Genomic DNA, 16,170 nt, shown 5'->3' with positions numbered 1-16,170 from the left:
CCAACTCACACCTTCTGCTTCTAGTAATCCTGAAGAGCTTGATTACCTGGATTAGGTGTGTTTGATTGGGTCGGAGCAAAACTGTGCAGATCTGTGGCCCTCCAGGAATTGAGTTTGAGACCAATGCCTGTTGTGAGATTGGAGGGCACCTCATAGTAAACATTAGTCTAATGCAATGTTTTTAATTTCCAAATATATATTTGCATAAGCAGAATATACATTTTTGTATGTTGTGAATGAATAAAAATAATTAGGACATTAAGTAAAGATCATGCTACATGAAGATATTTTCTACATTTCCTACCGTAAATATATCAAAACTAAATTTTTGATTGGTAATATGCATTGCTAAGTACTTCATTTAGACAGCTTTAAAGGCGATTTTCTCAATATTTTGATTTTTTTTTTTTTTTTCACCCTCTGATTCCAGATTTTCAAGTAGTTGTTTCTCTGCCAAATATTGCCCTATCCTAACAAACCATACATCAACGGAAAGCTTATTTATTCAGCATTCAGATTATGTATAAATCTCAATTTCGAAAAACTGACCCTTATGACAGGTTTTGTGGTCAGGGGTCACATATATATTATAATCTCAAGCATAAATATAAGCATAAACACATTAACACAAACAAAAAAAGCAAACAATGGTCTTGAAAAATGTTATGAAAAACATTGAGTGCTTCAAAGTGTGATTCTGGAGTTTTAGGAAATGAGAGGAAGTAGATAGAGAGGAGGGTGATGAAGGAAAAAAAACAAGCGACCGAGAGCAATGGTGACTTGCAAGAGTGACTCGCCCTGTTATTTGAGAGTGTGGGCGAGGGCTGTAATGAGCTGTGTCTCATTTGTTACGTCATCAAGGCTGTCTTATTTTAGAAAAGCAATCATTACATTCCAAAGTAAGAATGAAACTACAGTAATTATGCCTCACAGAGAATAACAGTCGATACAGGCTACATTGCACTTTGCTTAGACACACACAAATTTCCTTAAACATTCCCCTCGGGGTAATCCCTGTCACCATTTTGAAGTGCGTCCCACTTCATGAACTGAATGAGGGAGATTTATATGAGAGACCATTGACCCCTTTATTTTGACCACAGGAGCGAGTCTACTCATAAAACTCCATATTCCACAAAATAACATAATTGTGATGTGACAGAAGGTTGCACAGCATCCTACCTCGGACGCAGCCTTTGAAATGAGACACAGCTACGGTGTCTTCGCCATCTTCACCAGCTTTGAGAGGAGACCCATGATATGTGGGTCCAAAAGCATGAAGAAAACCCACAACGGAACACCAGACCCACACACAAACAGGTTGTGTTTAAAAACCAGAGAACAAAGAACACTTAGCTTGGTAAACCACAATAAAGATATGGGCCAAAGACTGTAAACACATGGTAGGGTGGCACAGAGACACCAAACAAACGAGACAATTAGAAGTACTTGAATAAACATTTTATAATTTGCATGTTTAAGTCAGCATGAAATGGAAGTTGTGAAGTTTTTTCTTTCCTATATTATGATAGCCTATATGAGTGAAAAGCTACTTGAATGAGAAAAAAAAAATGGAGAGCAGGACTTGACTGATTCTGTGTCATTTTGCTGTGTCCCTGGACTGGATTGCATTATTTCCCCTGACAAATCGTTTGCCAAGCCTAAATGTATCAATTTACTATTAGAACTTCATCCTGAGTTAGTTGAGAACAACTATCTAGAGTTTTCTATAAATTAAATTCGCTCTAATATTATTATTCCCACCCAGTAATTTGTTAATAAATTCTTGCATTCCATTTGGATTTGTGTATGTGTGTGTGTGTGTGTGTGTGTGTGTGTGTGTGTGTTATGTTCTATCATGACACTATTAGTATCAAAATACTATAGGTTCAAAAATATAAAAACTGTATCAACAAGTATAAAAATAGTGTTTCAGTTGAGACTTACATTCTCGTTTTAACTTTTATTTTTACTTATTTTTCACATCACATTTAACAGAATATAAACACATTATTTTTCGCATCACATTTAACAGAATATAAACACATTTGTAAAGTCTCTCAGGGGTTTATTACCTTCCCTAATGTAAGTAATTTGAAACTCAAATATCCCTCTGCCTTTATATTAATTGGTGGTGATTTCAATGAGACACCAGATTTTGTAGTTGATAGATTTCCGCCTAGAACTGTGTCTAATAGCGTTAACCCCCTAATAGGAAAGTTACGGCTGAACATAACTTTCCTATTAGGGGGTTAACGCTATTAGACACAGTTCTAGGCGGAAATCTATCAACTACACTTGGTTTAAATAAGATTTTTCTCAAAAATCTCGTATCGACCTGTGGCTAATATCAGATTCTTTAATTTCATATTTAACATCAGCAGAAATTTCACCCTCACCTCTAACAGAGAAGAAAAGTAACCCCTGGTTACTGGAAGTTAAATTGTTCCTGTTTACTATCTGACTCATATTGTCAGGGGATTAGGAAAATCGCGGATAATCTGATATCTCGGGCTAATATCGCGGCCATTTCTAAATGGGAACTTTTTAAATACGAATATAGAAAATTCTCTATAAAATTTGGAAAGAATAGAGTGTCTGTTAGAAATAAGGAAATCACGGAGTTAATTAGAAAGATGAGTGAGATTTTAAGGAATCCTAACCCGGGAGAGGATGACAAGGAATCTCTTTATACTTTACAATGCAGTCTGGATGATTTATTTTTAGAGAAAGCAAGGGGCGCATTCATTAGATCAAGAGCAAAATGGCTTGAGTTTGGCGAAAAAAACAAAAAAAATTCACATTTAACACATTATTTTTTCAACTTCGAGAAAAAACATGAAAGTAATAAGAGGATCTCCTCTCTATATATTAATGATATATTATCTAATGACCCCTCTGCGATCTCTTCTCATGTTTTTAATTTTTATCAAAATCTATACACCTCTTCTTTTGATCTTAATGCTTCATCCTTGTTTTTCCATAAGCTTGACTCTGTGATTCCTAAAATTAATGACCAGAATAGAGAATTTTGTGAGGAACCCTTTAATATAGAGGATCTGTTTAATGTAGTAAAAAGAATGCCAAAAAATAAATCTCCAGGACCGGATGGCTTACCATTTCAATTTTGAAGTCTTTTGGGACTCCATTAAGTTTCTTCTTTACGAGGGCCTTATTGAGTGTTTAAACAATGGTGAATTGGCGGAATCAATGAAACAAGGTCTAATTTGTCTTATTCCTAAGCCTAATAAGGATTCCAGTCTTTTGGATAATTGGCGCCCAATCACCCTTTTGAACTCTGATTATAAAATATTGGCTTCTGTATATGCTGAAAAGATCAAACATTGCTTAGCAAACAATTTCTAACACTCAATCTGGATTTCTAAAAAGGTAGACATATTTCTAACAATATTAGATTAATTATAGATATATTAGATTATTCAGAATTCATAAATAAAGAGGCATTAATTTAGTTTATTGACTTTTATAAAGCTTTCGATACAGTTGAGCATTTTTTTATTTTTGAGGCCCTTTCTAAATTTGGTTTTGGTAGATCCTTTATTAACGCGATTCGAACTCTATATAACTGTCACGGTGCACACAGCAGGGAGGAACAAGGAACACGCATACGAGGAGGTAAACTCAAATGACATACTTTACTGAAGGCAGGACAAGGCAAGGCGCACACACAGACATCAAACACCGGGGAGTAACGAGTAGACCAGACGAATTGGCACTACACAGACAGGACTATAAATACACAGGTAAATTAACGGACACGGCTAGACTTGAATAAACTACTAATGACATGAAACGAGAACAGGAAACAAACCAAATAAGGGCACAAGAGGCAGGAACACATGACACACACGACCGAGGTCTGACAATAACGGTAGTAACAGTTGTGTTTCCTTAGCTTCTGGCACTTCCCCCCTATTTTGTGTGGGCCAGGTATTTGCCAGGGATACCCTATCTCTCCTTTTCTTTTTTTATTGGCCGCTGAGCTATTAAGCCTGCACATAAAGCACTCCAATATTGAAGGTATAAATATTGGAGGATCATAAGTCAGTTAGCTGACGATACTTGTCTTTTTCTTAAAAATAATTCGCCAGTTTCTGCTGCTTTAAATTAATTTAATCTTTTCTCCAAAGCTTCAGGTTTAGTAGTAAATTAGTAGTAAAAGTGAAATTTTATATGTATATGATTCAAATAAAAATTGTGTTGATGGTATTAAAGTTAAATGTCAGGTAAAATATCTAGGGGTTGATATCTGCAGATCTGATTCAGACCGTCTCATCACAATTTTCAACCAAGGCTAGATAATATTAAAAAAAATGTATGTTGTTGGCTGCAGAGAGACTTGACTATTTATGGGAGAGTCCTGCTGACTAAAGCTGAGGGCATATCACGCTTAGTTTATCCAGCTTTTTCCCTTTATGCTGATCAAAAAACTGTCAAATCTATTAACTCTCTGATATTCCGCTTTATTTGGAAAAATAAGACAGAGTGTGTTCAAAGGAAATCTATGATTAAAAATTATAAGGAGGGTGGTCTTAATGCGTTAGATTTTAAAACCATTAATCAGACTTTCAAAATGAACTGGATTAAGAATTTTTTATCTAGTGATGAGTTACCCTGGTTTTGGATCCCTAACCTGATCTTCAAATGTTGTGGTGGCCTTAAATTTTTTTTGTCCTGTAACTTTAAGTGTAGTAAATTACCTACTAAACTCTCAAATTTTCATAAACAAGCCCTAGAATCCTGGAAGATTGTTTTTAAACATAATTTCTCCCTGCACGCATGTATTATTTGGAACAATGAAAATATATTGTCTGGTAATAACTTTTTTTCATTGAATGGGTGAATCAAAATATTTTTTTGTTTGTTTCTGATTTATTCAATGCTCAGGGAGACATTCTTTCTTTTCCTGATTTTGTGTCTTTAAAAGGTGCAACAATCTCACTAAGAGATTATAATAAAGTGATTAAAAGTATCCCTGTCAGTTTAAAAACTTTGTTTAAAGCACATTTATGTTATGGCTGTGTAAACAACCATTTTCCTACACTTGCATTTAATGGAGTTTATGTATTAGATAAATGTAATAACGTCTTTATCAGAAATGCCCTATCTTCAACTCCAGGATGCCCCTCTAAAGCACAATCTAAATGGAGGATCTGTTATCCGGACTCTGATTTGAATAACTTATGGACCTCTCCTCACAGATTTTTTATTCCAAGTAAAATTAAAGAACTCCATTTTAAAATTGTTCACAGATACTACCCTTGTAATGTATTCTTAAGTAGGGTTTTCGAGAATATAGCTTCATTGTGTTCATTTTGTAATACTGATGAAGAATCTATTCTACATCTGTTTTGTCATTGCCCATTCTCTAAATATTTTTGGTCAGAAGTTACCATGTTAATTCCTTTCTGTTGTAACAAAACGATCGAAATTACAGAAGCTATCATCTTCCTGTCAGATTTTCACTCTAAAGACAGCAATCTTGAACATACTGTATTATTGCTATGTCTTCTGGGTAAATTTCACCTCCATAAAGCCAGAACTATTCATTGTAAACCTAATTTTAGAATGTTTTCATCTGATGTAATATCTCTTTTTACTTCTTTTAAGAATGTGTCCAAACCTTTGAACTCAAAGGCTTCTAAAACGTTTAACATTCTTGATTCTGTTGTAGGTATATGCAATTTTTATTTATTTATTTATTTATTTTTTATGATGATATACCATGCTGATTTATGTTGTCCTTATATTTACATGTGATGTTGTTCGTATCCCCCTTGTTATTTTTCAAGTATTGTAATGCTTTTGATTTGCAATGAAAAAAAATAAAAAACCTTCTGGAGGCTTAAAGGAGAGCTCCGTAATATCACGTGATTTCTGGGAAGCGCAGCTCTTTTGTTGAAATGTTTGAAACTGGCAGAAGGGAAATTGACTGCATGAATTTTCAAAGTGGGAGGGGTTTATCGTCCTGTCTGTCACCTACTCATGTTGCCGTAAATAATAAACATTATTTCCTGAAAGTGGCGTAGATTACGCAGAAAGTGGGCTATAAGTAACGTCACGTGGTACGTAAGAAGGTGAAGTCGACCCAATCCCCATCGTTTAGGGTGGACGAAAAGAGAGGATTTTTTAAGATTAGTTGACAGTAAAATTTGCTAATATTTTTATAGAACGCCTTGGCCTTATGCATATACATTTACATATTTCATAAATAATTGACTAATTCAAGAATATGCTGTATTTTCCGAAGAAAAAATACGATGGATAAACTAATTGATATGCTGTGATAATTGGGCGCTGTGAGCCACCGAGCGCCCCCTGCAGATGTAGAAGGGATTTATGTATTGAACAGCTTCGGTCGCTCCACTGCTTTGCTTTCAGGAGTTTATTGTGAACGGACTGCGAGCTCCAGAACGGCTGACAGACTACAGGACCGAAACTAAGGTAATCGAAACTACAAATAAAACTACATAAGGATTTTCACAAAGTTTAAACAAAAATACTGTTTTATGCGCGAATGTATTATGCTACATTGATCTGGAGAGGGTGATTTTAGAAGAAATCGTTGAAATTATTAAGTACCTTGTATTATTTGATTTTCACTGTCGTGAGTTTTTAGTAACTTAGATCGTTGGAGATTATTTGAAGTAGTTATTAAATTGTAGGATTTACAAAAAGTACTGTGACGGTTCCGTGGTAGATATACAATGATAAGTAATGACTTATAAATCAGTAACGCCGCTCCCTATACACGGAGAGCGCAGCCTACTTAGGGCACTACCAAGAGATTTCTATCGTGGGTGATTACCACATTAAATATAGATATTTAATCATCTTCTAGAGTCAAAATAATATCTAATAATCTGTGCGTAATTACAATTGAGAAATGTTTTTGTCAAGTGCTTGCTTACAATACACTCTTACCGACCCCGTTAAACCCAAACATCTTTGAACCACATAAGTTACAAAATAAATAAATACCTGAATTCATTGTGCTCAGAATACATCCGTTAATTCCCAAAAAAATTACTCATTTACTTTCTCTTCTCTGTGGGGACATAATGGGCACTCAGAGAAAAATAACTGGCTGTATGATCTAAAATTAAGAGAAGTCTCTCAAACTGCTGCACTGACAAAGACAATGGAGTTGAGAACCTGAGACAGAGTGAAAGAAAGAGTCCTGATAGATGTCCTGCCAGAGAAAACAGAGTCATAGAGATTGTGGACTTTCATAAGGTAAGATAAAAGAACAGGTCAAAGGGGCCATGGCCAGATTAAAGAAACACCCAGAGACTGATCAGTATGTTTGGTTACTGCTGAATCCGTGCTAAAAATGTCAAACATTAGAACTATAATCCACGTTTGTTTCAGTTTGATTAGCAGTTCTGTAATTAGTTTGGCTGACTAATCCAAAAAATTATCAAAAATTGAGTATTTATTCATTTTACATTTAAATACATCAAAAACATGGTACTTTTATTAGTGAATTTGTGATAATTACTCACTGCCCTGAACTGTCAATGTACGATATGCCTCACTTTCTTAAGACAAATCAGCAGCTGACAATCAATGTATTTTTCAGATGGCATCTGGAAGGATTCGTTCCACGCGTCGCCTGCGTTCCTGGATGGTGGAACAGGTGTGTGTGTGTGTGTGCAGTATTTCAGAAGATCTGAATTTATGGAGTTGTATGAATACAAAAGATCATATGGAAGAGCCATTCATGCTATGAGATCCACTGGCTCCAAATCTAGTGAGCTGCCTACCTAGAGAGTAGTTTAGCCATAGGCACAAAAACTTTCTTTAACTGAAGGAGGCCGATTATGCTCTCTCAATGTTGGAGATATGCATCCTTTATGGATTAATGTTGTAGATGTCCATAATTTTTCTGAACTCTTAAGTTGAATCCATGAAGTCTGAACATTGCTCGATAGATGAATGGATGATTGAGGTGACCAGTTGAAAGAAATCATGCAACGCATTTCTTGTAAACCGCTCATGTTTTGAGACATTCACTTTTTCTGCTGCAGTTTGCTCTCTTTCAAATGTTTTATCTTATAACAATCTCTAGTGCTTCATGGTATGTTTTTGTTTGTTGTTGATGGCTTTTGATTTGTTTCTCTATTGTGTGTGATTTGGGATGTAGGTTAACAGTGGGATGTATCATGGCCTAGTGTGGGACAACCCTGAGAAAACCATGTTTCGTATCCCATGGAAGCATGCTGGAAAACAAGATTTCCGAACTGAGGAGGATGCAGCTATTTTCAAGGTCCAAATGTGTCACTATCTTTTTCTCTGTGTCCTTGTAATGAACAACTTCCTAGTGCGAGTGTTTTCTAGTGCACTCAACACTTAGTGCAGTCATTTGCAAACTCAAGCAATGATTTCTAGACTTCTATTGATGATAAATAATTCACACATTTATGGTCAGACTGAATTAGAAAAGGAGTTTCATCTGTAATTTACTTATTTTAGGCATGCAAGCCATTTGAAAATTGTTGATTGAAATTTTAATTTGAACTTTTTTAATTTAAGGCTTGGGCAGAGTTTAAAGGGAAGCTTTTGGAGAATGGGAATTCAGACCCTGCATCCTGGAAAACTCGCCTTCGCTGTGCCCTCAACAAAAGTCCAGAGTTTTGTGAGGTCACTGAAAGGTCACAGCTAGACATCTCAGAACCCTACAAGGTGTACCGTCTCGTACCACTAGAAGAACAAGGTAACCAAGGTTAGTGGAAAAATATATGGCTATTAGCAAGTTTGCCAACTTTCATGCATTTGGCACGAGTCACACTTTCTGGCTCTTTCTCACGCCTCTTCAGGCTCTAAACTTCTTGACTGTTAACAAAATGATACAAAATAAATCTCTAACTCTGCTCATAGCATTTTCCCCACTAGCATGTGGCTTGATTGGTCTACAACATATATTCTGGTCTAAAGTAGCTATATTCCACCAGTGAAACTTTTTCACACTCTTCACAAGGTGACCATTAAAGAGCTAGGTGTCACCAAAGACAGGTGGCATTTTCTGTGTGGTCTGTAAATTTCACAATGTTACAGGCCACTATGTTGGATGAGTATTTTTGATTTGTTGAAAATGTGCGCTGTGGCATGAAAAACCTCAGTTATGTCACTTACAGTAGTGAAAAATGTGTTAGTTTTCAAGATTCAAGATTTTTATTTGTCACATACACAATTATACAGGTATGTATACAGGTATATAGTATGATAAAAGACACATTTAAAAAAAAATAAAAAATGACAAGAAGCCACAGAGCAAATCGCATTGAGATGTGCATAATCCAAGATGTCTTGAACCTTGAACTGCTTACTACATCAGGTACCCAAAACAGTGCTTGTGCTGTTTCATGCGCTTGAAAGATTCTTTCCTCATTGCATAAATTACATTACTCTTATATAAATATTTACATTTCACAGAAAAGTTTGTCATAATAGAGTTTGTAAAATTATCTGATACCCTGTAGGATTAAAATTTCTCATATTCTTCAAGTAACAATTGCTTTTCAGTCCCTCTCAGTGGTCTACACGGTCATGGGAGGAATTGTTACACAAGCAGAGTCTTATCTTAAATGTTCGATCTTTGCACAGAAAAAATAAAACCTTCATACTGGGTTTTCCCCTTCAGAGGGTGCACAAAATTAAAATGATAAAAGCAATCATTTAAGAAAAACAGGAAGTTATTATTAGACTGTTTTTTTAAGCCGGAAACTCATAGCTCAAAGAAAAGCTATGTGTAAAATGGTATCTTTGGATCATCAAAACCCTTAAAAAAACTGTCCTATTCAGTCCATGTCATCAAAATCCAAAAGTGGCAACCCTAAAACACAGTCAATCCAATATGACTATTAAGACACTTACTAGCGATGTGTAAAATGGCTAACTGACTAGTCAAAAATAGTGAGGTTGGCAAGCTAGCTTGTTTGTAAGGTGTCTTTCTGGAATCTGTTGTTTGTTCTTTACATTCTGTAAGTCACTCCCTGAAGCAGTAATAATAACTATTTTTATTGATTGATTGATTGATTGATTGAATCCAGAAATAGTATTCTAAAACATTAATAAACAAACACACCTGATTATGAAAATTATGAAAACAACTTTTATTACCAGCAAAATGTCTGTGATGACTGCAGTGAATATGTAAAGGAATTACATTTTGTAATTATTTAGTTCATTTTTCTCTCACCATAGTGATGAAAGTGAAAAACGAGAATGGACAAAAGCCAACGAGGAGCAGTAGAAGGAGACGCAGTGAATCCGAGCAAGATGAGGTGCAGATTGCATGCAAAAAGATCAAAGAGGAGGTTACTGTGCCCCAGTCCATCAAAATGGTAAAAACATCCAGCACATCATAACTAATCATTGAGGAGCTATGCTGTTCATACTTTAATTAAATTGCAGTTTGCAGCATGCATGTAAATAGTGAAAGCCTGTGTTACAAAAGCATTTTGTAAACACTGAATCAAGAACATGCATTGAGACATTTGCATTCCACAGCTTGGTTTTGCAGTGTAAAGTACTGTATGAGTCTACAATTAATTGGGCACTATTTTTACAGAGTGCACAGGAAATCATCCCTCACACAGGAAGAGAGATCACACTCCAAGCAGAGGTGGAGACAAACGCCTTGAGGACTGATAACAGTAATGATCAAATTTTACTCTATGAATTTTACCCTGATGTGCAACTTGCATGGCTCTTTTTAATGCTGATAATGCAATGTGGGTGAATGATTTATTATCGTTCTTCTCTTTCTTGACACTGAAGATATCCAGGTAAACTTCACCATTGAAGCTGTCGAGAAGAGAGGTGATTAAAAATAACATTTTATTTATTGATTAGAAAATAATCGAATTTCTCCAAGCTCTTTCCAAACGGTTTCCTAAAACTTTATTCTTCTTGTTGTTTCAGTACTGCATTCTTTCCACATAACCGTGCACTACATTGGTCAGGAGGTTCTGCGGCGAGAAATAATGGGTAATGATGTTCGGATCGCTTACCTGCCTCCCTCACCTGTCCCTCCGTCTCCACCGTCTCTAAACGCCACTGGCTTCCATCGAATCCCTCTCCCAGACCCCCCATCAGACATGAGCTCTGACCCCAGCCTCGCCCCACGTTTGACCGCTCTTAGCAAATTGCTACCCTTCATGGAGAGTGGAATAGTCCTGACCTCGACAGGAGGAGGCATCTATGCCAAGCGCTTTTGTCAGGGACGGGTGTTCTGGAGAGGACCACATAACACCACCACAGGACCCTGTAAAATGGAAAGAGCAAGCGAGCCCACCCAGCTGTTCAGCAAGGATGTATTCAAACAGGGTAAGTATTTCACAAGCATATTTTGTGCACTGTATAAACGAAATTTCTACGCTCCTTATAGTTATTTGGCTTCATGTTCGTTTAAAACGGATTAGTTACAAATTACCAGAAATATCGAGAAACTTGTTGAATCCATATGATTTTAGCTAACAAGACTGAATGGTAAATCAAAGACTGATGCATTTTTCTGTTTGGCCATTGTGTCAGAAGTGGGACTTTTATTTTGACAACACTGAGAATGCACCCATTCTCCATTTTCATTACTTTACTCTCTCTTTTTAACAGTTAATTGCCTAATAAATTATTACACAGAACTGTTAAACAAAGAAAGTAAACTGTATACAAAAAGTATAATGGAATTTGCTATTATACTAATATTATTATTAATAATAGAAAGGCAAACGCTATAATACTTAAAGGAACACTACACTTTTTTTGAAAATAGGCTCATTTTCCAACTCTCCAAGAGTTAAACAGTTGAATTTTACCGTTTTCGAATCCATTCAGCCGATCTCCGGGTCTGGCGGTAGCACTTTTAGCGTAGCTTAGCATAGATAATTGAATCTGATTAGACCGTTAGCATCTCGCTCAAAAATGACCAAAGAGTTTCGATATTTTTCCTATTTAAAACTTGACTCTTCTGTAGTTACGTGTACTAAGACTGACGGAAAATTAAAAGTTGCTATTTTCTAGGCCGATATGGCTAGGAACTATACTCTCATTCCAGTGTAATAAATAATCAAGGAACTTTGCTCCGTACCATGGGTCCAGCAGGCGCAATGATGTGACGCAGCGCCTGAAATTAGTCCCCAGGTAGATAACTAATGATATAGCTGGGGACTACTTTCAGGCGCTGCGTATATCACTGCGATGGGCTGAATGGATTCAAAACTCAACTGTTTAACTCTTGGCGAGTTGGAAAAGGAGCCTATTTTCAAGAAAGTGGAGTGTTCCTTTAATTATCTACAGTCAGCATTCAGCAAATATGCATTTCTATAATTTAAATAAGACTTTGAATATCTAATAAATATTTAATTGCACAAACCTTGCAAATCCAGCTGTGAGATACTCTGAAGTGTGCATTTGTAGACTGTATAAAAATGTGTGTACCGTGTGTAATGGTCAGTCCATGTGAATTGGATGCTGTCTGAGTGCACTATTGATTACAATGATAAATTCCGTTTTATTGATTTTTTTAACAATTTCTTTGTGTTTGCATCATTGTGTGGAAATGTTTACAAAATGTGAGAATAGTGATATTAAAGTCAGCAGAATCATTTGATTTCTTCCCTTACCATGATAGAAGATGACCCATCTCATGGCACCTTTCTTCTAGAAAGTTATTCCATAATTTGTTAGTCTTTTATCCCCCCATTGAGCAGGCCAGAGGTGACTGTGGCAAGGAACAACAAACAGTTTTAAAGTTAAACTAAATGAAAAGTACTAAATGATCTTTACACAAGTTGAAATTAGAAACATACAGCTCTTTCCTTCTCTGATTCCCTTTTTTAAATTGATTACAGTATTAATTTTAAAGTTTCCTTGTTCCTTTCAGAGTTGGACGCTTTCCGCAGTGGAGGAAAACAACCTCAAAGTGAGATCACGCTGTGTTTTGGAGAAGAGCTGTATGATGGAGATAACATTGATGATAAACACATCATCATTAAGGTACAGACCTGATGTCAATGCAGCAATCAATTTTGTATATGGATAAAATGCTATGCTACATTTGTGCTATATGTGGATGCAACCTATGCTACTTTAGCAGCTATGATAGGTTAATTCAGCCATTTTTCATCCTTATGTCGTTTCAAATACAAAAGATGCTTTGCATAATGTCCAGGCTGCTTTTGTGAGACCATGAAAGTAATTTCCCCAAAAAAAATAAAAGCAGCTGCAAGTATGACAGCAGATTTGAATCTTCAAATCATACACAAAATAATGGAAATTGTACTGGTAATTTTCTGCCAGAACATTGTCCAGTAATTGTATAGACATTTCTGGTAACCCTAAAACACAACGCAAGTTCAAAATTGAAAATACAGGTAAAAAATAAAAGAGTTATAACAACAAAAGAGTCTGAATCATATGAAGATACCATCTTATTCACACTAGTACATAAGAAAACTTGTCACCTTGACACTTGGATCTTGCATATTGAGACCTTTTGTGTTGTAATATATTTGAATGTTTTGAATTGAGCAGAAGCATGAGTTTTTGAGATACGGGTAGACAGAAAACATTTACATTTCCACCAGAATTATTGTTTTTGGGTGCACTATTCTTATAATTTTATTTTTTTTCTTCAGATCTCTATTCCCTGGGTTGAGTCACAGATAGAAGAGGTCAAGGCCCTCAGAGATTCTATTGCAATTCTCAAAAGTTTGGCCAGCCAGTCTCCTACAGGGGAAGTGACTCTAAACATTGTTGAAGTATTGCAGCAGTAACAAACCTCTAAGATAACACATACTGCATTCTTGATTGTAAGGATCAAAATGAAGATATATATATGGCATGACTTGAGGCAACTTGTATAAACACTTTCTTGTAGGTAGTGGAAATAAATATTGTAATTATTAGTTGCTTCAAATGCTTAAAATATGTAGCCATATAGTAGTTAAATCAACATATTTATAAGTAATATAAAATGTCTTTAGTCCATATAGCTTTGTTTGTTTGTTTCGCAGCAAAATGTGTAAGAACACCAAATATTTGTGTCATTTTTACCACTGTGCATATACCATCTGCCCTAGTGGAGTTTGAGTAAATGTGTTCAAAATCATTAAATGCATTAATAATAATGTACATGGTTAACTACAAGTGGATTTTTAAATTACCCTGTACATTTTCATCCAACGCTAATGTTTCACTCAATTTATCATTTGTTTTATAAATAAATTAATCAATGGCAATAAATGTTCTGTTGTTGGCTATCTCAGTTATAATGGCAGATACCAAGAACTTCAATTTTCTTGGATTTGTAAGAATTACAGAAACTCAGACACTTTGAACTCCTGAGATGGACAACACACACACACAGTGCATTAACATACAGACATCTGTCTCCACACCCCACTGAGAGAGAATACAAGAAAATGCCTCTCTCACATATGCATCAGTTCCTTTTCATCCCCTTCCTTCCCCCATCCTTCACTCACTCAGAATGGTCAATAGAAGAATGTAATATTCTACATTAATGCAAGTGTTATTTACAGTCATGTTTGGTATCATTTGAATTGTCTCAGGGCGACTGGTACAATGGTCTCATTCTTGTAAGAAGTAAACTAAAAGGGAATACAGATCCTGAGAGTTCAGAGATATTTTGCATACTATAGAGGGTGGGTCGGTTCCCAGTGGTTTTCATGCAAATTACCTTCTGTCCCAAAAGGTGCTAACTCGGCTTGATCAAAGCAAATCCAAATTGTTAGTTCCTGTCTCGAGTTTGGGGGATGTTTATTCTGGTCTGAAGTACTTAAAGAAATTTGGCAAAAGGATCAGGGCGCGATTCTGTAACCAGACGCCCGTAGTGTGGTATGTCTCAATGCTCACACGATGTATTACTATAAAGTCAGGTATGCATTCTTTACTCATAGATTTATCTTTGAGAATTCGATGTTTTGTATTGATATGATTTGATCTCTTTGAATTGCTGTGGAATTGAGATAATACATACAGTATTTACCTGACTGATAATAAATTGTTACATTTGACCTTATTCTGTTTTACTCTGTAATTATTGACTCTAGTAGATTACGTTGCATCCTTGTTAAAGACATGAGCAACCGAATGAACGAGTAAATATAAAGTCAAGAGTTAACTAGAATAATCAAATATCAGAATAATAAATTAGAAATGGACAAGCAATCAATTTGTATTTCAAGTTAAATACGAGGTCATAAAGAAATGGAGTCAGATTAAATGATAAAATGGAGTCAGATTAAAGTTTAATTTAAATTGAAGAACTTTGCACATTTGGAAAGACCGAGCACGCAGGAAACCTTCATCCACCACCGGAAACCTTCTTTGGGCCGGCTGCGTGGAGCCTTACAGATTCTATCCATGAAAAATGAGTTTGAGGCTACTTGTTTAAGAATTTTGTCTCCAGTAGTCATGCAAACACAATTACCATGCAGGTATCAGGGGTGTAACATGGCAGGATGGTCACAATCGTATGCATCTACGCAGGCTCAAAGAAACACATCTGTGTGACAGTAGGTGGTGCTATAGAGACCTGCAAAGATTAAATATTTTTGTAGGCCAAAACCTGTAAAGGAGTATTTTCTGAAGTCATAGTTTTGATTGAGATTGAATGAGATTTTTGGCTAAATGGCTAAAACAAGATCTTTGGTCAACACAAGCACAAGATATTATCAAGTTTTAATCTATGGCATAAAATATATGAATAACCCAGTTATGATTTATTCTTTCATGTGTCATGCAATAAGGCAATTGATAACAAGTGGTTAAATGGGACTAGAGCTAGTTAAAATGTCATCATGCCAAACGGAAAAGACTCATCTACTCACTAGTCCGCTTTTTACTGCCTTATGGTGTTTATAATTGTGCACTTAACTATTCTAACGCAAAAGGGAAACTTTTTTTTAAATAAAGACTGAAGGAATTGTTGGAGGTTTAGTGATGGTGACACTGTAGTCTTCTGATGGTACTGTAGTTTATTTATAGCCAATTGTATTTACATTTCAAAATTCGTAAAAGTTGTGTTAATTTGTGAAAATTATCATGATGAACAAAACATGCAAGAATCAGAGACTTTTGCTGGCCACAAAAACAAATTTTATGCAATAATCTAACAGCCCA

At 35.7% G+C, this 16,170-nt stretch overlaps 1 protein-coding gene across 5 annotated transcripts; it reads left to right on the top strand.

Annotated features, from left to right (window-relative positions):
• The first annotated feature begins 6,127 nt into the window (after window positions 1–6,127).
• irf9 (interferon regulatory factor 9) lies at window positions 6,128–15,066 on the top strand. 5 transcript variants are annotated; one of them, XM_079389239.1, is made up of 11 exons: window positions 6,395–6,465; window positions 7,095–7,257; window positions 7,604–7,660; window positions 8,168–8,290; window positions 8,557–8,746; window positions 10,228–10,367; window positions 10,595–10,679; window positions 10,804–10,845; window positions 10,948–11,352; window positions 12,908–13,020; window positions 13,662–15,066. In XM_079389239.1, the coding sequence occupies exons 3-11, from the start codon at window positions 7,604–7,606 to the stop codon at window positions 13,797–13,799; spliced, it is 1,293 nt and encodes a 430-aa protein (XP_079245365.1). In that variant the 5' UTR covers window positions 6,395–6,465; window positions 7,095–7,257; the 3' UTR covers window positions 13,800–15,066. The 5 variants fall into 5 exon arrangements, with proteins under 5 accessions (XP_079245364.1, XP_079245365.1, XP_079245367.1 ...); XM_079389240.1 differs by having other exon boundaries at window positions 6,401–6,465; window positions 7,129–7,257; XM_079389242.1 differs by having other exon boundaries at window positions 6,402–6,465; window positions 8,557–8,737.
• The last annotated feature ends 1,104 nt before the right edge of the window (window positions 15,067–16,170 follow it).

Source organism: Barbus barbus (assembly GCF_936440315.1).
Source record: "Barbus barbus genome assembly, chromosome: 32".
NCBI classification, from domain to species: Eukaryota; Metazoa; Chordata; class Actinopteri; order Cypriniformes; family Cyprinidae; genus Barbus; species Barbus barbus.
Note: the sequence above shows the minus strand (reverse complement) of the source record. Positions and strands in the feature narration are given on the sequence as shown.